Source organism: Polyodon spathula, chromosome 12 (genome assembly GCF_017654505.1).
Source record: "Polyodon spathula isolate WHYD16114869_AA chromosome 12, ASM1765450v1, whole genome shotgun sequence".
NCBI classification, from domain to species: domain Eukaryota; kingdom Metazoa; phylum Chordata; class Actinopteri; order Acipenseriformes; family Polyodontidae; genus Polyodon; species Polyodon spathula.
This window is the reverse complement of record NC_054545.1, coordinates 22,054,161-22,079,877: the sequence shown is the minus strand read 5'-3', so window position 1 is coordinate 22,079,877 and position 25,717 is coordinate 22,054,161. Positions and strand designations below refer to the sequence as shown.

General features: G+C 40.0%; 1 protein-coding gene across 4 annotated transcripts in view; it reads left to right on the top strand.

Moving 5' to 3' along the window:
* nrg2a (neuregulin 2a) overlaps positions 1-25,717 on the top strand; it is a 399,111-nt gene that overhangs the window by 298,079 nt on the left and 75,315 nt on the right. For all 4 annotated transcript variants that reach the window (XM_041266715.1, XM_041266714.1, XM_041266712.1 and 1 more), the window contains exon 3: positions 21,566-21,684. In XM_041266715.1, coding sequence (XP_041122649.1) covers positions 21,566-21,684 — 119 coding nt within the window. The remainder of the gene's footprint in view (positions 1-21,565; positions 21,685-25,717) is intronic.

Sequence of the window (25,717 nt, the reverse complement as noted above, 5' to 3'; positions counted from 1 at the left end):
TAACTATGTGCTTTACAAAAATGTAATTATTGAATCGATCATAAAGTATTTATATCCATGTATATAATGAGGAATGGAATCGATCAAAAAATAGATTTTTGATGTAATTGTAGCAGCCCTAGTACGCACGGATGATTGTACCCATATTTAGAGAGAAATGCGTCTGTTCTGCTTCCAGCCACGGTTAGTGAGTATGTGAGTATATCGTTTTCTACGATTATCAAATAATTAAAAAATGTTAACGATACGATTATCACAAATATTCGGAATCACAATATATTGTACTATCGAAAAATCGTTTCATTGCTGCTGTGCAGGTACTTGGGGAAAGCTTATTGGAGCTTATTGGAGGTAAACAAGTATAGTAAAGGAAACAGCTGTACTTGCCGTGTGGGGCGGTTATTGCATTTAAACCAAGCCACATTCACATCTTTGTTTTCACAGTGTTTTGCACAGTATTTTTTTTTCTGTCTTTCAAATGAAATCTCCTTGTGACAGGGTAGCGGAGTGGTGACGTCAGGTCAGAATGCAGGAAGAAAAACCAACACAGCACTGTAGGGCAAAATACGTTGCCGTAGTTTATTTAAATACAAAAATAAAACAGGTACACAAAAAACAAACACAAAATACCAAACACCAAAGTCAGGCCTGGCTGATCGCTTTTACTAATCCTGTAGGACATATTCCCTGAATATGATAATACATGAACGTGTATTAGTAACGTGTATTAGTAACTGAATTCATTAATGAAACTATGTGTCTTGAGAAACAGGGTAGACTGCTGTGTCTTGAAAGGGGCCTCTGGTTTGCAGACATACTGAAACTATATGACCAACTGATCAGAGGACTGGCACCTGAACTGGATTAGGCTGAGCGGACAGTTGAATTATGTATAGATAATTCACATGTGCAACAACAATAGTTTTGATGCAAGGAAGACATAAACTAGCCATGTCCTGGTGGAAAAGGACATTAAAACATCAAAATACTGGGAGTTTAAAGAAGCAAGATACACAAATGACCTCATGAAAGAGCTAATCAGCAGTGAGAAAGACTACAAAAATCAAAGCGGAATTGAACATTTTGCACTCCACATCGTATGCTGAACAAGGTGCTATCACTCTGCTAAGCAAAGCTGCAACTCCGGGACTAAAAAAAACGAATCAAGTCGGGACTCTGCCTGAAACGGACGCAACTGCTGCTTGTGTGGAGACAGGCGGTGTCATATCTCAGCTGTCGGCTAGTCAAGCATGAATGTAGAGAGAGCTTTGGAATTGTCTTTGTGCCTGTAGACTAAGAGATTTACTTTCTAACTTTTTGGATTTCTGTTAATTATTTATGTACTTAATAAAATACTACTATTGATTAACTATTCCTTGTGTCTGCGTGTGAATGTGTGTTCAGTAAGAGAAGTTAGTAAGAGAACTAATCAACCCAGACTAATCAACTAATCATCCCAATAATGATCAATTATTGAGTTGTTCCAACACTGTTTGTTTATTTTAGTTTTCTCCTCGTTCACTCTCATTCCTCCTTTCAAACACCCACCCCAGCTGCAGACCGCTGCAAGCTTTCATGCAGGTGACCATCTCCTGATTAGCAACAAATTAGTCACTTAATTAATTCGGGAGATGGCCAACTTTTGCACAAAGTTTTTATTTACACACTGGCAGAGGACGAGCTGCCTAATCTCGCCTCTGCCAGAAACAAAACAATAACTAAACACAGCTACACCATATAAATACATCATAATACAAAACAAAAAATAATAAACTGCACAGGGGTGGAGGGGTACCCCATTCTAAAATAAATAAACAATCATGTATAGGGCTCCTCGCCCTATTACATATCCCACCCCTTGTGCAAAGCACACATGGACCTAACTTCCACCCCCCCCTCAGTCTCAAAGTCCAAGAAGAGGGGAAGCAAGGTGTCCATGGGGGCTGCCATGGTGGGAGGTCCTTCACCCCCCACTTCTTCATGGCTGGCAGCTCCCTCTTCCGGGGCTTCAGCCACACGATCTCCCACAGCGGAACTGCTGCAGGGGGAACTGGTCTCCTGACCTCCCTGTCCCCCCTTCTTCATGGGCGGCAGCACCCTTTTTTGGGGCTCCAGCCACACAATCTCCTGCAGCGAAACTGCTGCAAGGGGAACTCGTCTCCTGACCTCTCCCCCCACTTCATGGCCAGCAACTACCCTCTGTGGAGCACCGGCCACAGTTTTTCCTGCTGTCATGTAGGATCACAGCGATCCCAGACGAAGCAGAGCCAGCAGCGACCCCAGATGAAGCGAGACTATCAGATACCCTAGGAGATAAAACAGAAACAGTTCTCCTAGGTGAAGCGGCACAGCAGACAGCCTCAGGCGATGAGGAGCAGCTGGCAACACAAGGCGATGCGGAGCTGCCGGCAACCCCAGGCAATGTGGAGCAGCAGGCATCCCTGGAGCTGGCTTGGAATCCCTGAGCGGAGCGGGCGTGGCATTCCTGAGCGGAGCGGGCATGGCATCCCTGAGGAGAGCGGGATGGCATCCCTGAGCAGTGTAAGGCAGGCATCCTGGGCGGTGACGTGCCGGTGTCCCCGGGCGAGGCAGAGCCGGCGACCCCAGGCGACGGCGGCAGCGGACCTTCGGCAAGCGACAGCGGCAGTTTGGATGGAGTCTGGACTATTGGTGGTGCTAAGGTTAGCCCTCTTCGCAGCTGCTGGGGCTGCTTTTTAATTATATTGGTTTAGTTATATTGCAATAATGACATGCATACAACACAAAATAAACTAATGATGAAGCTTAATAAATTGCACAAATAGCAAATCTCAATCAGCATTTAGAACATAAGAACATAAGAAAGTTTACAAACGAGAGGAGGCCATTCGGCCCATCTTGCTCGTTTGGTTGTTAGTAGCTTATTGATCCCAGAAGCTCATCAAGCAGCTTCTTGAAGGATCCCAGGGTGTCAGCTTCAACAACATTAGTGGGGAGTTGATTCCAGACCATCACAATTCTCTGTGTAAAAAAGTGCCTCCTATTTTCTGTTCTGAATGCCCCTCTGTCTAATCTCCATTTGTGACCCCTGGTCCTTGTTTCTTTTTTCAGGCTGAAAAAGTCCCTTGGGTTGACCCTGTCAATACCTTTTAGAATTTTGAATGCTTGAATTAGGTCGCCACGTAGTCTTCTTTGTTCAAGACTGAACAGATTCAATTCTTTTAGCCTGTCTGCATATGACATGCCTTTTAAGCCCGGAATAATTCTGGTCGCTCTTCTTTGCACTCTTTCTAGAGCAGCAATATCTTTTTTATAGCGAGGTGACCAGAACTGCACACAATATTCAAGATGAGGTCTTACTAGTGCATTGTACAGTTTTAACATTACTTCCCTTGATTTAAATTCAACACTTTTCACAATGTATCCGAGCATCTTGTTAGCCTTTTTTATAGCTTCCCCACATTGTCTAGATGAAGACATTTCTGAGTCAACAAAAACTCCTAGGTCTTTTTCATAGATTCCTTCTCCGATTTCAGTATCTCCCATATGATATTTATAATGTACATTTTTATTTCCTGTGTGCAGTACCTTACACTTTTCTCTATTAAATGTCATTTGCCATGTGTCTGCCCAGTTCTGAATCTTGTCTAGATCATTTTGAATGACCTTTGCTGCTGCAACAGTGTTTGCCACTCCTCCTACTTTTGTGTCGTCTGCAAATTTAACAAGTTTGCTTACTATACCAGAATCTAAATCATTAATGTAGATTAGGAATAGCAGAGGACCTAATACTGATCCCTATGGTACACCACTGGTTACCACACTCCATTCTGAGGTTTCTCCTCTAATCAGTACTTTCTGTTTTCTACATGTTAACCACTCCCTAATCCATGTACATGTGTTTCCTTGAATCCCAACTGCGTTCAGTTTGAGAATTAATCTTTTGTGCGGGACTTTGTCAAAAGCTTTCTGGAAATCTAAATAAACCATGTCATATGCTTTGCAATTATCCATTATGGATGTTGCATCCTCAAAAAAATCAAGCAAGTTAGTTAGACACGATCTCCCTTTCCTAAGACCATGTTGACTGTCTCCCAGGACCCTGTTACCATATAGGTAATTTTCCATTTTGGATCTTATTATAGTTTCCATAAGTTTGCATATAATAGAAGTCAGGCTTACTGGTCTGTAGTTACCTGGTTCAGTTTTGTTTCCCTTTTTGTGGATCGGTATTACGTTTGCAATTTTCCAGTCTGTCGGTACCACCCCTGTGTCAAGAGACTGCTGCATGATCTTGGTTAGCGGTTTGTAAATTACTTCTTTCATTTATTTGAGTACTATTGGGAGGATCTCATCCAGCCCAGGGGATTTGTTTAAGAGCTCCTAGTCCCTTTAACACTTCTGCCTCAGTTTTGCTAAAGTTATTTAAAACTGGATAGGAACTGGATGACATGTTGGACATGTTGTCAGTATCTTCCTTTGTAAAAACTTGTGAAAAGTAATCATTTAATATATTTGCTATTTTTTTTCCTTCATCTACGATTTTGCCATTTGTATCTCTTAAACATTTAATCTCCTCTTTGAATGTTCTCTTGCTGTTGTAATATTGGAAAAACATTTTGGAATTGGTTTTAGCCCCCTTAGCAAGGTTCATTTCTATTTCTCTCTTGGCCTTTCTAACTTTTTGACTTGCGTTTGCAGTTCCTTGTACTCTTTCTGCGTACTTTTTTTTTGGTCCTTTTTAAATGCTCTATAAAGTGCCTTTTTTCGCTGATTATTTTTTTTAATTGATCTATTAAACCATTTTGGCAATTTAGTTTTACATTTAGATTTGTCTACTTTAGGGATGTAATTGTTTTGTGCCTCTAGTACTACATTTTTGAAGAACAACCATCCTTCTTCTGTGGGTGTTTTCTCTATTTTACTCCAGTCTACTTCTGTTAGTCTCTGTTTCATACCTTCATAGTTTGCTTTTCTAAAATTGTAAACTTTAGCATTAGTCTTTACTTTTGGGGTTTTAAAAAACACTTCAAATGAGACCATGTTGTGGTCTTAGTTTGCCAGTGGTTCTCTGACCTCTGTTTTAGTTATTCTGTCTTCATTACTTCCACTGTTGTAACAGTGAAACAGGTGGGCTGCCAAATCAGCCTTCTGTCAGTCAGCTTGATAAACTGTTGCCTTTTCAGACAACATCAGGAAGATTGGGTGACCGGCAGATCTGTTAGCAGACTGCTGGCAGTTACTGGGATTTTATGAGAAGCCTTTTTGTTTCTGGGGCTTACAAGCTGAAGCACATCCTGGATTGATTGTCTTACCCAGCAGCTAGTATATAGTGGAGGCAGGTACATGCATACTGCTCTATGTCATGATTACATTGATACATCAAGAGAACTGCTTATCTATGTGTGATGACACTTGGTAAGGACAGTGTGACAGGACTTTGGTGGTGTGGGGAATAGAGTGAATGTCCAGACAAAACTCTCAGTGAAAAACATCTGTATTTATTAATACAAATAAAATAGTAAACAGTCTCCCCTATACCATAGGTTTGTGCGGGCATCCGGGCAACTTGGTGTGCACGCACATAGTAACTGCATAGAAACCCTGGAGCCGCTGAAAACAAGCCAGGACAGACGCTGTTTCCTTTATTAATTGAAGAGTTGTTACCACCTATTTTTAATACAATGCTGAGGAGTTGTGTGATTGTTGGATGCCACACCCACGACTACATGAAAGACAAGCGGCTGTCATTTTGTTTAACTTACGAAGAGGCGTTTAAGCCCAGATAGAAGGGAAAAGTGGCTTTCTGCAATACATCGAAGATGGGTCTAAATAGAGTCCCCCAGACTCAATAACCATCTGCAGCAAAGATTTTATTCATGGTAAACATAGTTATACTTACAGTATAAATTACAGTAATACACAATTATAACTTAAAAAATAATAAGCCCAATATTTTAACACGTTAGTAGTGCAATGATTAATTTTAGTAATAAGAGCATTATGCTTTAATTTACTCAATGCCATTTTTAGTACCACTTAATAGTTTAGCTACATTAATATTAGGTAGTCCAAAAGCAGTGATAATCACAGTCCATGAAACCATACGAAATCACCCAGGGCTGGGTTACACCAGCTATGGTTATAGCTAGGGGTCTACTTAAATCACTGTAAATTTGTGTATTCTTTCTCAGGTAAGTTATAGAATAAAATAAGGATTTTGCTGACGTTTCACAGACCTGTTTAAACATGTAATAAACCTAAGTAGACAATTTTTCAGAGCACTGTAAAAACCTGAAAATAATGATACTTGCATCCTTACTAAAACAGAGTGCTGTCATTTGTTAAAGACAAGCATGTAACATCCCTCAGCAGTTGCTGCCAACATTCTCTCTCTGATGTGGACTTGCCCATACATTGAGCTGCAAGTTCTGCATCCACTGAATTGGTTGGAAGTTAGGGCAAGGCTGTGCCAAGTTATACAGATGTGGAAATTGATTAGAAACAGTCCCAAAACACAGTTACCCAAGAGCATCTGGCATACTTTAATAAAGGCAATGTATGTAGCACCATCGTTGTCATGTTATTTGTCCCATCAAGTATTTTTTATTTTTTTATTAGTACCTAGTCAAAACAAAGAAAACGTGCCTATTCGGGGCTAAAATTCTAACTGCATTTAAAAAGTAAACAGCAGGTTGTTTGAAGCGAGTTGGCTGTGCTAGATCGTTCCTGTAGTACTGATAGAACTTGGACAGCAATACTTTTTGTCTGCGCTGACTTTCCAGTTTGTTTTATGAAAGCTGTTTATTTTATGTCCTGTTGAGCATCCTCTGTAGTAGCCTTGTTTAATGTGTGATTCTGAAACTAAATTGCGATACATCGTATTTTCTCCAAAGACACATTACAAGATATGCAAAACAATTACCTCCTTCTGCATGTACAGTTTATTTAGGAAATATCTTGACACGATCATGAGCCGAAATATACTTAGAATTTTTTTACTTTGTCGTCCATTTCTGGTATTTTACCTCCAATGCTGAAAACTACATTTCAGCAACCTAAATCAAAACAATGACTTTATCCCGCCCTCTACTGTACAGTATAGGTCACAGAAAAGTCAGTACAGACACGCTAATAGGCTGAATAAAACATCATTGTTATGTGAACAGTAAAAAACAAGCTTTTTTTTGTTTGCCTAAGTACAGTACATACAGGGAGAGCAAAGCATTTTAAAAAAACCCTATCTGCAGAAGGAAGATATATAGTTTGTGTTGCTTGCATTATGCAGTAGTTCATTTAAACAAGGTTTCTTTTTTTTCTATCTCCGTACTTTTCTGGTATGCATTGGCCCCTAAAAGAGGTGAATTTCACAGTGATCCTCAATTTCCCGATTTCTGCAAATCCTCAAAATCGTGATTTAGGTAGACCCCTAGTTATAGTAAGTCTTTACTAACTTTGGTTCTACACATTGCTAAATTTACACAGGTTGCACCAGGTAAGATAGTTATAACACAAAGCTTAGTTGTTATTTACATTTTACACATACCTTTGGGTAGGTGTAAGCTGTTCATAAAATCACATTCCAAGATGGCACGGCAACTGTTACTACCTGAACTTCTGTTGGAACACGATTGTGTTTGAAGTTTTTGGTGGCAGCGTGTTTGACGAGACCACATATATCCTTAACAATTACAATGATATTGACCTTTATGCCCATTTTAGATTTTAGACGTGAGCATATTTTGAAGGTCACTGATCAACTCGAAAGTAGCATAAAACATTAATCTTCCAGAAACGTAGCACTTCCTCCATCTCTCTTTAAGGTATTTCGCTACCAGATCTTTTGAAAACCCAGGAGGCGACTCGATACAGGGGCATAAATCAACAGTCTGCAGAACAGTCAGTTTCGTTGCACTCTCTCCTTGTAAACTGTTATTACTCTCTCCTTGTAAAACTGCAGAAGTATGTATACTTACCCATTAATACCAAAAGATTGGACGAAACTCATCAGAAGTTTTTTCAGATCGCTGGTTTTCCTGATGGGAAGCATATAAAAATAAAAACAACTTCCATGCATGAAGCAGAATACATAAATAGAAAGGATTTCCATTCTTTGAATACACAATTTGTTTGCGATAAAAATTTGTTAATCACAAATTGTGTTATAAAGTTGCCCGATCTTTATTCTGAAGCATTCAAATCTGTGGGATGAATCTGATCTATGTCGATTTAAAAGGAAATTACTCTGAGATTCAGGTTATCCATTAAGAAAGTCGTTAATGGTCCCTTTTGTCAACCCTGGAAATGCAAACCAAGATCTTTACAACAAAGCTGCTGAGGGGAGGTGTATAGGTGTTCTGAACAAAATATGGGCGTGTCTCCATGTTGGTGCATCTTTTATATTCATTTCAGCTACTATTGTATTATTAGTAATAATAACTTCAGTGCTGATTGGTTACTGTAAAGGGAACAGTCAGAAACACCCACAGACAGGGCACACAATAAAGAGCATTAAAAATGAAAAACTGAAGAACAAATGAATAATAACAATCCCCAGTGGGACACTGCTGATGTACCCTTGAGCAAGGCAGTGTTCTTTACCCACGTTGCTCCAATAAAATGAACCCAACATATATGTAGATGTATGATTAGCTTACTGTAATACTTTAGTAAATATTGTAAGATTTCATAAAATTAAGACATTCGATTTTTAGGGCTTAAGTCCTAGTTATTATTATTATTATTATTATTATTATTATTATTATTATTATTATTATTATTATTATTATTATTAATCGTCCAGCAGGTTATATGGGCATTGCTTTAAACCTACACCACCGCATTTTAGTTTATATCTATTATTTTTTGGGTCATGTAGGTGGTCAACATAATTAGCCATGTCCACCAATCGTATGTTACACAGCTTGACAACGTTTTTTTTTTTTCAGCAGCTACCAGTTGCTATACGGAAGTCACTTGACTCCGCGCAAACCTATAGGGGAAGCCAATATGGCAGATTTTCAGTCCCAAACAAAAATGACACTCCAAAACCACAATCTTCTCTGCATGAAACTGTGCTCTGTAGTTCCAGGGAAAAGTAGTGTTCGTGTCTGTGCTGTGCTTGTACAGTGAAGGCAAGTGCTCAGGGTTTTCATGCTGACTCCGTGGCTGCAACTCCTGGGTCTGTCACTCCTCCTCTGTAATACAAAAAACATTAACAAACACAGCGCTTCCGCACATTAATATCATCACCGCAAGGGGCCGTACTCACGTAACTGCATCCCCTTTGTACCACCAAACTCCTCCTTACAGTCAGCCCCTTGCCATTGTTTAACCAGTCGTTGCCTGAGTCGTATCTGATCGCCATGGAGTTGTTTGGAGTACTTGCAGCTACGTGTCTTCCCAAGATGGCCGACTTCCGGTTTCCATCAACCATCGAGTCCACCAGTCGAGGGGGGAAAACCTAGAACCAACCTTACACAGCGCCTTTTCTGGTCAGGAGGGAGATTTACAGCTCAGATACCTTCTCTGTCTGTCACAACATGTTAGAGCTTTTCTTAAGAGGGATATTGGGAGGCGTCTGTCCATGATACTGGTTGTATGATACTGGATGCTCTAATTCTGTACAGCCGTGGTTGTGTACAACATGTTAAATATTGGTACTATAAGCCATGCCACTATCGGTATAGATGGGACGGACTGCACTTAAATAAAAAGGGAACCAATCTACTTGGAGAAAAGATCATTGAACAGGTTCAGAAGCATTTAAACTAGAAAGGAAGGGGGGACAACAAAAAAACAGAAGGGAGACCGCATCAAAACAAGGACAACAACTCAGGTAAGACAACCATTAAATGTATTTACCTAAATGCTAGAAGTATCAGAAACAAAATTTTAGAACGTGAAGCTACTGCACTAACAAGTAAATATGATGTGATAGGGGTTACAGAAACTTGGTTGCCTGAGAGTGATGGGGACGAATATAATATTTGTGGCTATACAGTATAGGAAAGACAGGCAGGACAGAAGAGGAGGAGGGGTAGCGCTACACATGTTAAACCTGGACAAAGAAAATAAAGCCAAATCAATATGGGTCAGAATAACGGACAAAAATTCAAAGGGCATAATAATAGGAGCATGCTATAGACCGCCAGATTCAGACGGTGAGCAAAATAATCTGTTATACAATGACATTAAAAATGCGTGTAGCAGAGGAGAATCCATACTAATGGGGGATTTCAACTTCCTCCATATAAAATGGGAAAACCCGGTGGGTAGCACAACGGATGAAATTGAAATGGTGGAAATGACAAATGACTGCTTCCTAACACAATTTGTTAAGGCACCGACTAGAGGGGAGGCATGTCTTGATTTAGTCTTTTCAAATAACGAAGATAGAATAACTAAAACAGAGGTCAGAGAACTACTAGCAAACTCAGACCACAACATTGTCTCATTTGTAACCACAAAAGTAATGACTAAAGCTAAGGTTTACAATTTTAGAAAAGCAAACTATGAAGGTATGAAACACAAACTAACAGAAGTAGATTGGAGTAAAATAGAGAAAACACCCACAGAAGAAGGATGGTTGTTCTTCAAAAATGTAGTACTAGAGGCGCAAAACAATTACATCCCTAAAGTAGACGAATCTAAATGTAAAACTAAATTGCCAAAATGGTGTAATAGATCAATTTAAAAAATATTCAGCGAAAAAAAGCACTTTACAGAGCATTAAAAAGGGTCCAAAAACAAAGTACACAGAAAGAGTACACAGATCTGCATACACAAGTCAAAAAGGAAGTTAGAAAGGCCAAGATAGAAATGAACATTGCTAAGGGGGCTAAAACCAATTCCAAAATGTTTTTCCAATATTACAACAGCAAGAGAACATTCAAAGATAAAGCAAATATATTAAATGATTACTTTTCACAAGTTTTTACAAAGGAGGATACGGATGACATGCCCCACGTGTCATCCAGTTCCTATCCAGTTTTAAATAACTTTAGCATAACCGCGGCAAAAATGTTAAAGGGACTAGGAGCTCTTAAAATAAACAAATCCCCTAGGCAGGATGAGATCCAGGTAACTACAGACCAATAAGCCTGACTTCTATTATATGCAAACGTATGGAAACTATAATAAGATCCAAAATGGAAAACCTCCTATATGGTAACAGTGTCCTGAGAGACAGTCAACATGGTTTTAGGAAAGGGAGATCTTGTCTAACTAACCTGTTTGATTTTTTTGAGGATGCAACATCAATACTGGATAATTGCAAAGCATATGACATGGTTTATTTAGATTTCCAGAAAGCTTTTGACCAAGTCCCAAACTGAACGCAGTAGGGATTCAAGGAAACACATGTACATGGATTAGGGAGTGGTTAATTTGTAGAAAACAGAAAGTACTGATTAGAGTAGAAACCTCAGTATGGAGTGTGGTAACCAGTGGAGTACCATAGGGATCAGTATTAGGTCCTCTGCTATTTCTAATCTACATTAATGATTTAGATTCTGATATAGTAAGCAAACTTGTTAAATTCGCAGATGACACAAAAATAGGAGGATAGGCAAACACTGTTGCAGCAGCAAAGGTCATTCAAAATGACCTAGACAAGATTCAGAACTAGGCAGACACATGGCAAATGACATTTAATAGAAAAAAGTGTAAGGTAATGCACGCAGGAAATAAAAATGTACATTATAAATATCATATGGGAGATACTGAAATTGGAGAAGAGAATCCATGAAAAAGACCTAGGAGTTTTTCTTGCCTCAGAAATGTCTTCATCTAGACAATGTGAGGAAGCTATAAAAAAGGCCAACAAGATGCTCGGATACATTGTGAAAAGTGTTGAATTTAAATCAAGGGAAGTAATGTTAAAACTGTACAATGCATTAGTAAGATCTCATCTTGAATATTGTGTTCAGTTCTGGTCACCTCTCTACAAAAAGGATATTGCTGCTCTAGAAAGAGTGCAAAAAAGAGCAACCAGAATTATTCCGGGTTTAAAAGGCATGAAATATGCAGACAGGCTAAAAGAATTGAATCTGTTCAGTCTTGAACAAAGAAGACTACGTGGCGACCTAATTCAAACATTCAAAATTCTAAAAGGTATTGACAATGTCGACCCAAAGGACTTTTTCGACCTGAAAAAAGAAACAAGGACCAGGGGTCACAAATGGAGATTAGACAGAGGGGCATTCAGAACAGAAAATAGGAGGCACTTTTTTACACAGAGAATTGTGAGGGTCTGGAACCAACTCCCCAGTAATGTTGTTGAAGCTGACACCCTGAGATGAGATTCTGGGATCAATAAGCTACTAACAACCAAACGAGCAAGATGGGCCTCCTCTCGTTTTTAAACCTTCTTATGTTTTTATGTTCTTATTAATGGGGTTAGCATAGTTCATAATACATAAAGCTATGCTTTTACAGTCTTCATTTGCTCCTAAAATGGGATAAAATAGGCAACATTTGTTCCCAGCTTATTGATGATTGGTTATTGATATCTAATATTTAATATTGTGTATCAATGTTTCTCAAAATTATGCAACTCTTGGGTTTTGAGATCCTTATCTCCATTAGGAGGCAGTGTGGTCCAATGGTTAAAGTCACGGCTTGTAACCAGAAGGTAACCGGTTCAACTGACTGACTCACTGTGTGTGACCCTGAGCAATTATATTAAGACCTTTAGATAAAAAGACAAAGCCAGGGTCAGAGGCATCCACTTTGAAATGCACATGCAAGGACATATCTGAAAGAGGAAAACACAAGCTTACTGTTCAATGTGTGTAGTGATATAAGCTTGTTAAAAATAGACCAGACCAAGCAGGTGCTTAAAAAGATTAAGTTTGTGTAACAAGTCTTCCATTAAAAATATGAGGACTAAAACTTGCAAACTAAATGTGTTCTGTGGCAATGTAGTGACAATGTATCGTCATTATCATCCATACATTTAAAGAACTACAGACTCAAAGACAGCAAAACAATGCCAGGCGAATCAGGTCCAGCCAATGTGCTTCTGTGTCTTACACACGTTTCGCATAGTAAAATCATAGCAAAGTACAATAAAGCATAGTGAAAGCATGGGTAAGCATTTTAAAGCACAGGAGTGTATGGTAATGCATATTAAAAAATTATAGCAAACCAAATATCCTTTGGAAAAGCATAGCGCTATACTTTTATAAGGGGTATCAAGACTGATGTTCAGTATTGATTACACATTGATTGTTGCTGGGAGTATTGTGGTCTGCTAATTGGTTCTGCTAAGGGTTCTTAGAGAAATACTGTATAGTTATCCAATGGGATTTCTCTGTAAGTGAAGATAGAGACAGAACATGGGTTCTATATGCAAATCTTCTACTCCAGTGTAATGCACGTGTTTAAGAAGTGCATTAAAACATATTAGAATTCACGTCCCTGATGAATGTATCAGTAGCAGCTACAGTATTTTGCAGAGTGGTGTTTCAATTCTCAATGCCACATTATTCTAAAGTTGTTTACCACATTGGGCATTATACAGTATATAAACAGCTTAAAAGACATTACTTGGAGAGTTATCAAAATTCTGGAGAAAAATAAAGACCGTAAACTTTTAGTGCTCTTCCAAATGATTAGCCAAAAGAACGCACAGTGCACAGTGTTATCCTGGATGCCAGAATGTCTACATGAATTAATTACTTTCTTGTTTAGCTGCCCTGCTTTGACCTTGACTGGACAATTTCAACAGAAAAGGGGGTTTCACTTCCCATTAATTACAAGAGCTTTTTTGTTTGTGTTTGTTTGCTTAGTTTTAATGACTGTTAGTGTCCCTTGGCTTCCTCTAATCATTCTGACAGTGCTGTCTCTTGCACTCCTTGTATGACAGACCGAAGGAAAGGAGAGCATTATGAATGGCTAACACCTCTTGATGGATAGCATCCTTTAAATTCATTTTGTAAGCATTAAATTGTGGCTGACTCACTATAACTGGCTCAGGCTGAATTCTCATGTTTAGTGTTGATATGAATGTCCCCCCACTCATCCCCAATAAAAGGTTCTTCAAACATTGCTCCACAGCAGTGACCGATGCTGGCAGAGACCATACTAGACAAGTCCAGTTTGACTGCAGCATCAATCCTGGTTTGTCTGTCTCGAAACAGTGCAGAAATGACCAGGAATATTCTCTCATCTTGAATCTCATCTGCAGTGTAAAGGAAAGAAAGTATTAAGGGGAGCTTTCTCCGTACTCTGAGTTTGTAATAGCTGCATTGTTCTGTACATTACTTTGTTACAGCAAAGGGGATATGGTGGAGCCATATATTAACACACACACACACACACACACACACACACATTATATATATATATATATATATATATATATATATATATATATATATATATATATATATAGAAAGCGAGAGAGAGAGAACCGCTTTTATAATTGTCAAAAGTAACAACTTTTTTTAGTATACGAGTACTGGCATATGAAGGTATTGGAAGGCACAACTTGTTTAGGGCATTGTAACAGGGGCGGGGTCTGTGCTGACTTGGTTGTGCATTCAGGTGGCCGTGATTAAGAACACACAGAGATGCCAGCGGAGAAGGCTGGTTGTTGGAACGAGCGACCAAAAACAGGCAAGCATGGCTGAGGAAGACAGCCTGCCTTAAACAAATAAAATAAGAATTTAGAATATAAAAAGAATTATAAAATATTACGTACCCAAGGGGAACCTTGTCCACCCCAGTGTATAGTGCACAGCGAAGCGTAGGACGGAGACCCAAGCTGACCGGCATAGCGGCAGTGGGGGCACTGCTTAAGCAGCACTTTTGTTTTGCAGGTTTATTACTGTGTTTTATTTTCCCTTTTTCTTTTGCCTTTGGTTTTCATTATTCTTTTGAGCACGTGTGGGTGTGGAAACATTTGGACTGTACCAGTATTGGTATTACTGTGGACCTGATTACCGTTGTCATTACTTAGGCCATGGACAACAGCGCCCTCTGCAGAAAGAATGCAAAAAAGAAATGAAATAAAACTGGGCACCTGTGCAGTGTTTACAAATACACATGTTCTCCCATGTCAGTGAATATCCACATTCTTCCACAGGCATCCTTTAGCACAATAAAGTCATAAGGAAATTCTTCAGAGCATGAGTTCTATCAGGTCTTACTGCACAGGGTGAACAGAATTGCTGACACACTCCGAATCTCCTCTACGCACTTTGCATTTCATTTGGTTATAATCTGTTGCACTCTCAATGTACACATATGTACCCTCAGGTATTGAGAGATTATGAGGGCCCTCTGTACTGTTTGTGTGTGCACTCTTTAACAATTTCAATGATGTGTTCCCGAAAAGACCCAAATTCTGAAAACTCTACACCAAAGCTGCTCACATACCTCTTCCTTGTTGTGCATACTGATAAATCCTCTCCAAAGCATTCATTTTATCATCAAACTCCTCAATAATGCAATCCAAGTCATTATTTTATTACTATAACATCTCAAAAAGTACTGTAAATGTCCGTGATATTCTTTGACCACTGGATGCGGAAGCAGCCAGCTTCTTTATGTCCGTGTTATATCTGTGGTGCAGGGGCTATGTGTATTGCTCAGCTCTGCCCCCCCCCCCCCCCCCCCTTTTTTTGACTTCTCTCGGCTCCTATCGGTTTTACTTGGCCATTTAAAGGTTTTCTGTGCTTTTTACAGAGAAAAAACAACTTGAGACCTGTGCTTGACGTCTTTTTGATGATGTCGGAAAGGGAAAATTGTAATGTCAGACCTGGTCGGACATAGGACCGCAAAGGGTTAACCAACAAGGTTGCTGCGTCTATGATTACAGCAGGTTTGAATGAAAAATGATGCTGAGATCTGCAAGTGCTGTCCTTTTGTGCCCTTGGGGGCAGCCATGACTGTGTCACAGGCTCGCTGAGCAGCTTTGGTATACAATTTTGAGGATTAGGGTCTTTAGGAGGTAGATACCCATATGGTAATGGTTATATTTCTATTTCAGGGAACCATGGTTATGTTAATAACCTATTGTTTTATGACAGACCTTAAAACATGGTGAATATTTAACAGAGAAAGCCAAAATCAGTTTATTCATTGATTATGATGATGAATACATAACATTTGGATTTTACACAGTGAGTTATAAATGCAGGAATTGCCTACTAGGTGAAGTGGTAGGATCTAAACACTGAGAACATTTTTAAAAAAATACCAGATTCTGTGTTTTTTAAATTAGTTCCAATAACTACTACGTGTGGGTGATAATTAAGAAAACAACTTATAATAAATGTGCATTTGCATTTGTTTTTATTCGGCTCGGCTCCGAGGCTCCTGCTGTATACCATATATATTATATATATATATATATATAGATAGATATAGATATTATACACATATAATCTATATATACACACACACACACACACTACCGGTCAAAAGTTTTAGAACACCTCAATTTTTCCAGTTTTTATTGAAATTTACGCAGTTTAATGTCTCAATGTACTCTGAAATTAAAGCATAGAACAAATAAACAATTGGAGATAAAAAATAAATAATGGAATTGTTTTGCTTAACAAAATTTAATCTAAATTTTTGACTCATTAAAGTAGCCACCTTTTGCAGATATAACAGCCGAACACACTCGTGGCGTTCTTTCTACAACGGAAATCAAATATTGTTCGGAAGTTCCCCCAAATGTGTTGCACTTGTAGGTTGCTTTGCTTTCACCCTTCTGTCCAGTTCATCCCAAACCAGCTCGATGGGGTTTAAGTCTAGAGACTGTGCTGGCCATTCCGTAATTTGGAGCCTACCGTCTTGTTCTTTTCTTCTAAGGTAGTTCTGACATAGCCTGGAGATATGTTTTGGGTCATTATCTTGCTGTAGGATGAACCCCTGACCAACTAGACGTATACCAGAGGGTATTGCATGGTGCTGCAAAATGCTGTGGTAGCCATTTTGGTTCAGGGTACCACTCACTCTGTGAAAGTCGCCGACTCTGGATTCAGCAAAAGAGCCCCAGACCATCACGCTTCCTCCTCCATGTTTGACAGTTGGTGTCACACACCAAGGAACCATCCTTTCGCCTACTCGACGGCGTTCAAAAACTCTGCGTAATGAACCGAAGATTTCAAATTTTGATTCATCGGTCCATAAGACCTTCTTCCAGTCTTCAGTAGTCCACTGACAGTGCTTCATGGCCCAAGCAAGCCTCTTTTTCTTATTTTGCCATCTTAGCAATGGCTTTTTTACTGCCACTCGACCTGTCAAACCTGCAGCTCGAAGTCTTCTCTTCAAGTAGAAACTGAGACTTCGATTAGTGTTAAGCTGTGCTTGAAGCTGTTGTCCTGTGAGCCGCATATCACGCAAGCTGTTGACTTTCAGAAACTTGTCTTCTGATTCTGTTGTGGCTTTGGGTCTGCCAGACCTCTTCCTGTCAGAGTTTCCTCCAGTTTCCAAGTGCCTTTTGATGGTGTAGGAAACTGTACTCACTGACACCTTGGCTTTCTTTGCAATTTCTCTAAAGGAAAGACCTACACTTTTAAGGGTTATAATACTCTGTCTGTCTTCCTTTCTTAATTGCCTTTTTCTCACCATTATGATAGCAATATACTACTTCCTGCAGTACAATACTGTCCAAATAATGCTTAATAGGGTGTAGTAACACAGTCTGTTCCAACACTGCTTTTATAGAGACAAAGGGTTTGTAAGTAATCAACAAAAGTTGGGACGTCTGTAGGAATTGTTAGCATCAACTTTCAAGGCTTAATTTACTTCCATTGCTGCAGAACAGCTGTAAGTTGTTAACCCATTACTTGTTCCCTGAAAAAGGCCTTTTTGTATAACTGAAATGTACATTATTTTTCAGTCTTTGATAACTTAAACTTTTTTTTTTAATCTCTTGCAGTTTACCGCTTACCTTTGTACCATTTTAGGTTATTCACTGGAATTGAACTGCTTACATTTCAAAATAAAATGTTCTAAAAGGGGTGTTCTAAAAGTTTCAACCGGTAGTGTGTGTGTGTATGTGTGTGTATATATATATATATATATATACACACACACACACACACACACACACACACACACACACACACACACATACACACATTGGCTTGCAAAAGTATTCAGACCCCTGACCAATTCTCTCCTATTACTGAATTACAAACGGTACATTGAAATTTCGTTCTGTTTGATATTTTATTTTTAAACACTGAAACTCAGAATCAATTATTGTAAGGTGACATTGGTTTTATCTGGGGAAATATTTTTAAGAAAAATAAAAAACTGAAATATCTTGCTTGCATAAGTATTCAACCCCTGTGCTATGGAAGCTCCCAGTTTGCACCGATGAAAGAAATTGCCCTAACAAGGACACAATTACCTTACCATTAGCCTCCACCTCTGAACCATTAAAGTTGCTGTCACATTTTCTGGATAAAAACCCACTGTTGAAGGATCATTGGTAAGGCTGTGAATCTGAAGGAAAATGAAAACCAAAGAACATTCTACAGAAGTTAAACATAAAGTAATACAAATGCATAGATTAGGGAAAGGGTACAAAATAATATCCAAGTGTTTGGATATCCCAGTGAGCACAGTTGGATCAATAATCAGGAAGTGGAAGCTGCATCACACCACCCAGGCACTGCCAAGAAAAGGCCGTCCCTCAAAGCTCAGCGCTCAAACAAGATGGAGACTAGTGAGAGAAGCCACAGAGAGGCCAACAATCACTTTGAAGGAGCTACAGAGTTCAGTGGCTGGGAGTGGAGTAATGGTGCACCAGTCAACCATATCAAGAGCTCTGCATAACACTGGCCTGTATGGGAGGGTGGCAAGAAAGAAGCTGTTACTCAAAAAGTACCATCTGAAAGCACGTCTGGAGTTTGCCAGAAGGCGTGAGAGTGACCCAGCTGCGATGTGGGAAAAGGTTTTGTGGTCGGATGAGACCAAGATAGAGCTTTTTGGCCAAAACTCAAAGCGCTATGTGTGGCGCAAACCTAACACTGCCCATGCCTCAAGACACACCATCCCTACAGTGAAGTATGGTGGTGGCAGCATCATGCTGTGGGGATGCTTCTCATCAGCAGGGACTGGGCATCTTGTTACAACTGAAGGAAGAATGGATGGAGCAAAATACAGGAAAATACTGCAAGAGAATCTGCTTCAGTCCGCTAAAAAACTGAAGCTTGGGAGGAAATTCACCTTTCAGCAGGACAATGATCCCAAGCACAAGGCCAAAGCAACATTGGAATGGCTCAAGAACAAAAAGGTGAATGTCCAACAGTGGCCAAGTCAAAGTCTTGAGAATATGTGGCACTATTTGAAAATTGCGGTCCACAAGCGTCGTCCAACCAACCTGGACAACCTGGAGCAAATCTGCCAAGAAGAATGGGCCAAAATCACTCCGACACTGTGTGCAAAGCTGGTACATACTTACCCCAAAAGACTTAAAGCTGTTATTGCAGCGAAAGGTGGCTCTACCAAATATTAATGTGTGGGAGTTGAATACTTATGCAAGCAAGATATTTCAGTTTTTTATTTTTCTTAAAAATATTTCCCAACATAAAACCAATGTCACGTTACAATAATTGATTTTGAGTTTAAGTGTTTTAAAATAAAATATCGAACAGAACAAAATTTCAATGTACCATTTGTAATTCAGTAATATGAGAGAATTGGTCAGGGGTCTGAATACTTTTGCAAGGCACTGTATATATATATATATATATATATATATATATATATATATATATATATATATATATGATAAAAGAACTGCAACTCACACGGTTCATTGCCCCTTTAAACCAGGACCCAGGACAAGGAAATAGAAGTTTTTAAGCAGCGCTTGCACACTATTTTTAATATTTATACAAAACACATGAAAGGCTTACACACAATACCTTGGAGTTGGGGATTTGGTCAGAATTAATGGTCTCCTCAATGCTGAGAAGTACAGGCAGATACTTATCCATCTTGCAATACCATCAGGGAGGCATCTGATTGGCCCCAAATTTATTCTGCAGCATGACAACAACCCCAAACATACAACGAAAGTCATTAAGAACTATCTTCAGCGTAAAGAAGAACAAGGAGTCCGTGAAGTGATGGTATGGCCCCCACAGAGCCCTGATCTCAAAATCATCGAGTCTGTCTGGGATTACATGAAGAGAGAGAAGCAACTGAGGCTGCCTAAATCCACAGAAGAACTGTGGTTAGTTCTCCCAGATGTTTGGGCCAACCTGCCTGCCGATTTCCTTCAAAAACTGTGTGCAAGTGTACCTAGAAGAACTGATGCTGTTTGGAAGGCAAAGGGTGGTCACACCAAATATGGATTTGATTTAGATTTTTCTTCTGTTCGCTCACTCACTGCCACAAAGACGGCTGTAGTGGGTGATGTCAGACCAGAACCAGGAACCAACAAATAAACAACAGAGAGGTGGAGTTTGGTGAAGCTGAGCAATTTTTTTCGCTCAGCATTTAATAAATGAACAGACAGAAAATAAAAGGTTGTAAGACAAACAAAACACAGGACAGAACACTTTAGCCAAAATACACAGACAAACAAAACAGACTAAGCAGACAAACACGGTGAGCTGATATTATTATTTACTATCACTATTATTACCTCTTTCTCCAATCCCATTCTCCACTCACCAAACAAACAACCCCGAGTGAGTGAAAACATGTTGCTTTTATGCAGCTGTACCGAGACTTGATTGCTAATCAACCATTCAATTGGAGTCTTGGTATAACTGCACATGAATTAATAAAATGAAATTCCCCGTGGTCACATTACATTTTACCTGCATGTGAAGTGCTGTGCAATCCTCGTGCCTAAATACAAATATACATTTTAAACACTTGTGCTCGTAACCCATACTACACCCCCTGTACCAATGACTATGCACCAACATTAAAACACAACACAGAAATACACAGGGGCAGGGCAACATTGCCACAATGCCACTGCAAGGTAATTCAACAACCAGTCACTGTTTCATAATGGGCATGTTTTATAGCAGAAAGAACCCTTAATAAAACCTTATCTGAAAAGTCTCCACTGTCAGTGTAAAGAAGGGTCTCCTAACATCTGTCCTAAGTTTGTCTCCACCTAATTTCCAGCTTTTTTCCAGTTTTCTCTGGTCCTGGTTTCTCTGCTCTTGTACTCACTTTGAGATTATGAGAACAGAATACAGCAGGATCTGAATAAATACTGCTACACACAACATAACTCACAAATATTACTTTTGATTTTGTGTATTTTGTTTATTGATCCGGAGTTACCACTTGATTGTATCAATTGCTTTATGTCATTACAATGAAGGAGTTTGAATGTAAGAGAGTATTTTAAAATGAAAGAGTTTGAATGTACGAGAGTATTTTAAAATGAAAGAGTTTGAATGTAAGAGTATTTTAAAATGAAAGAGTTTGAATGTAGAAGAGTATTTTAAAATGAAAGAGTTTGAATGTAGAAGAGTATTTTAAAAATAGAGTTTGAGTGTAAGAGTATTTTAAAATGAAAGAGTTTGAATGTAAGAGAGTATTGTTATTGTATTCTCACCCCTGGTGTTTTGTTTGCTTTGACCAGGAAGAATTCTCGGCTCCAGATCAGCAGTGTGAAGGTAGCTGACGGAGGGGATTATACCTGCGAAGTGGAGAATCTTTTAGGCAAAGAAACTATGAAGACTACTATCAGCATCCAGAGCAGTAAGTTTAAAAAAAAAAACTTCCACAATCAATGTGCAATTTGATGTTGTTATGGTGTTTGTAATGAACTCACACTTTGGTTATTGAGGGCGTTGAAGGATACTGAGAGGTGCCTGTGTATCATTCAATTCACCCTGCCCAATGTGAGCTGTAGGGTAGTGAGTGACAGTACTGCAGGTAATTCACCCTGACCAATGTGAGCTGTAGGGTAGTGAGTGACAGTAGTGAATCACTCCAGCAGGTGTTCATGCTGTTCAAACACTGTCCTCACCGCTCGACTACAAAAATTCCACCTAGTTTGAAGAGCAGTTGGAAGTCTTTTCTTTACTACTTCATCCAAAACAGCATTTTTCTTTGGAGAGCGAGGGAAAAATATGTAAAACCAGAGAGGTTCTGAAAAGAAATCTGAGCCTCTGAAACTTGATTTGCTGCTTGACCAATTATTAGATTTAGTTGATGGGCATAACAATGGACATAATGTGCATTTGGATATTTGTCCCTTACAAGCTTCTGGACCCCACCAATCTCACCACGCATTGCTCCATCATAGCTCTGTGCAATTATTTTAGCCTTTTCACTTTCTTCTGTGAATATGGCATCTAGCTGTTGCATAATGGCAGTGGAAATAGCTTCAGCATTTCCATGTTTCAACTCAGTGAACCCAAAACAACACTCAACAACACGTCCAGTTTTGGGAACAATGTACCTAAAAGCTAGTACACTTTGGGAAATATTTGCAATGTCACTGGTTTCATCCACTTGAATAGCAACATAGTCTGTTTCAGTTCTTTCACAATATTTTCCCTGCAAATGTCTAACGTGCAGCCTAGAAGTTCATTTTGAAGTCTTTGAGGTGCCATTAAACACTGTGGCCATCTTCAAGTGTGTTTCTATGGCCTGGTCACTTTTAAACAAAATCTACCAGTCCAAGAAACACACCAGGATTAGATGATGATGATGTTTCATCATGACCTTGTAGGGCCAATTCAAAAGCTCCACAGAACTTTATACACTCAATGATGTGTGTTTTTATGCAGCTGTACCGAGACTTGATTGCTAATCAATCATTCAATTGGAGTCGCGGTACAACTGCGCATGAGTTAATAAAGTGCAATTCCACATGCTCACATATTATTACGTTTTACTTGCACGTGAAGTGCTGTGCAATTCTCGTGCAAGTATCCCCCCCCTGTGCAAAGCACACATGGCCTCAATGGCCACCTCCCCCCTTAAAATCACAAAAGTCTCGCTGAAAGTCCTGGGCCAAGAACAGGGACTTTAAGGGGTTGATAGGCGGCAATGTTACCAGTAGCCAGGCTGCTACTGGCCATGCTGACAGTGGGGCGAATCTCTCCTCCCGCTGTACCACTGGCAGCGGAAATGCTACCAATGGTGCGGCTGTCAGCAGACTCCTTCAGCCAGGGCAAGTCCAGCAGTGAAAAGCAGCGGGGGAAGGTGGTCTCCAGACCTCCCCCAAGATCTCCGGCAGCAAAACTGCAGCGGGGGAAGGTGGTTTCCTGACCTCTCCCACCTTTTTCATAGTCAGCAGCTCCCTCTGGTGGGAAAGGCCGGTGCGACTGGGAACCTCCTAGACTTTCTCACTGACGCTTGAGGACCGACCGTCAAGGTCGTGGGGCTTCCGGGCCGCATCACAGACTGAGGTCCACTGCAGGTCCGACGGGGTACGTTACGCCTGCGAGACCGCTTGGGGTTCGCGAGCCTCAGTTCGTTGCGGGTCCGCGCGTTTCGTTTCCGGTGGGGCCGATACGCTCCTTCAGCCAGGGCAAGTCCAGCAGCGGAAAAGCAACTGGGGGACGCAGGTGGTCTCCAGACCTCCCCCAAGATCTCCAGGCAGGCGAAGCGAGACAGGCATCCTTGGACGAAACGAGGCAGGGAGTCAGGACAAACTAGTCCTGGTCCTTCTGGTGCAGGAAGAGGCAGCTCCTGCTCCTCTCCCACTGATGGTGATGGAGGCAGAGGCAGCTCCAGTTCCTCTCCTCATGATGGTGGGGGAAGTGATACCAGCAGGCATTCATCCTCTGCTGGTGGGGGAAGGGAGGCATGTAGTCTCCTGGCGGTGGAGGTGGGAGCGGCGTGTAGTCTACCCTTATTACAGGGGACTGGTGCGGCTCTCCCTCACTTGCAGGGGACTGGTGCGGCTCTCCCTCACTTGCAGGGGACTGGTGCGGCTCTCCCTCACTTGCAGGGGACTGGTGCGGCTCTCCCTCACTTGCAGGGGACTGGTGCGACTCTCCCTTACTTGCAGGGGACTAGTGCGGCTCTCCCTCACTTGCAAGGGAAGGTGATGGAGGCAGAGGAAGCACCTGCTCCACTCCTCCAGGTGGTGAAAATATACACAGGGGCGGGTACTTTGCCATATGCCTACAGAATGTATTTTTGTAATATGGCATTCTGGTATTTAACAATACTGGTTCAGGCAATATTGTTAAATTGGTAAAAAAAAAAAAAAAAAAAAAAAAGGACAGCAGGACAGATGCCGCAGTTAGTTTGTAGCTAGAGCAAGTACAGTTTTTCGACCATATATACCATACAGATATGCTTTAAATCATACATAGAGTAAGAAATACAGACAAACATAAGACATAGGAGAGTTGTAACTGCGTAAGACTTTAAGAAAATATAAGTCGTAGTTAAACTGAATGTAGGCAGCTGTATTGTTGCTGAACATATTGCTGTACAACAGTGGAAGGATTATCCACCCATTTGAGTGCCTTGGATGTTAATAAGTAAAACTTCTTGTTTCTGAAGTTTGAAAGTCTATATGCCTGGAATTATTCTATATGAAACAAGAAGCTGAACATATAAATCTGAAGCACAGTAACTGGATTATGCGTCGTAGCAACCTATTACAAACTTTGAAGTGGTACATTTGTTTATTAAGAAGTCATCACACAGTCCGTATTTTATTCATTTGTCCTGGTGATGTATTTCGAGCTTGTAACACATCTTCATGTGTTACAAGCACTGCTTGTACCAAAATCTCCAATTCCATTTTGGTAAATTTAAGTTTTCGCTTCCGAGCATCCTCATCCTCATCTTTGTGTGCCATTCATTTTCTTTTGGAATGTGTAGCCTACACACGCAGGTTTTACCCAAACCCGGTATTTATTGTGAGAGGTGGGTAATTCTCCACCGCTAATTGTGGTAAGGGGTATTTAAATTGGTTGATTGCAGAATTGCCAGCTTTACCTAATTTGTCTTATAAAATAGGTTGTTATTTTGACGATGTTTAAAATTGGCAGCCTTATTCAGGATTTCTGGATCTGATTACTCATAAAGACTAGGTGTCTTTGTTCTAGGTCCACTGTGTATATGTGTACTGACTTTGTAATTAAGGCTGTAAATATATGTTTAAGAAATTAAACATTTATACCATCTGTGTAAATGATTGTACACATTTTCATTGAAAGCAGACTTGTTGTAGTGTTTTAATGTTGTAGTGTCATATTCATATGTTTCTTTCAAACATTGACATTTAACATGTTTAATACAGTGATTTCCAATGTGTGAGGAGGTACTATATGTAATGAAACCTTTTTAAAAATGAATACAAGATAAAATAGGCCATTTTTGGTTAAATGATTAGTAAAATATCACATGGTTTAGAATTCTTATTTTCATTACTGTTTAAATGTTTAAACCATTACATCCTGAGCTGTAACACAAACACTGATGACAGTGGACTTTAATTGCAGTTCAGTTGCCAAATGGACTATATAATCAGAGATTCATAATCATAGACCGACTGGGTCACAAGTCTGTTTAAAATGATCAATACACCTAATTCTGAACCCTGAAAAGTTAATGGCACTACATGCTAACAGCTGCTTTAGTCTAATCCACATGTGGTTGTCATCACTGACCCCAGCCTGCATTAGTGATGCTGCTGCTTATGATTCATGCATGTGTCATTGAGCTGCTCAGACCAGTCACACTGCACTGATGCCCTCTCTGGAAGGGATCACCGTGATAAGTGTGGAGTGTAGAGTTCAGGCAGTACTCAATCAGAAGG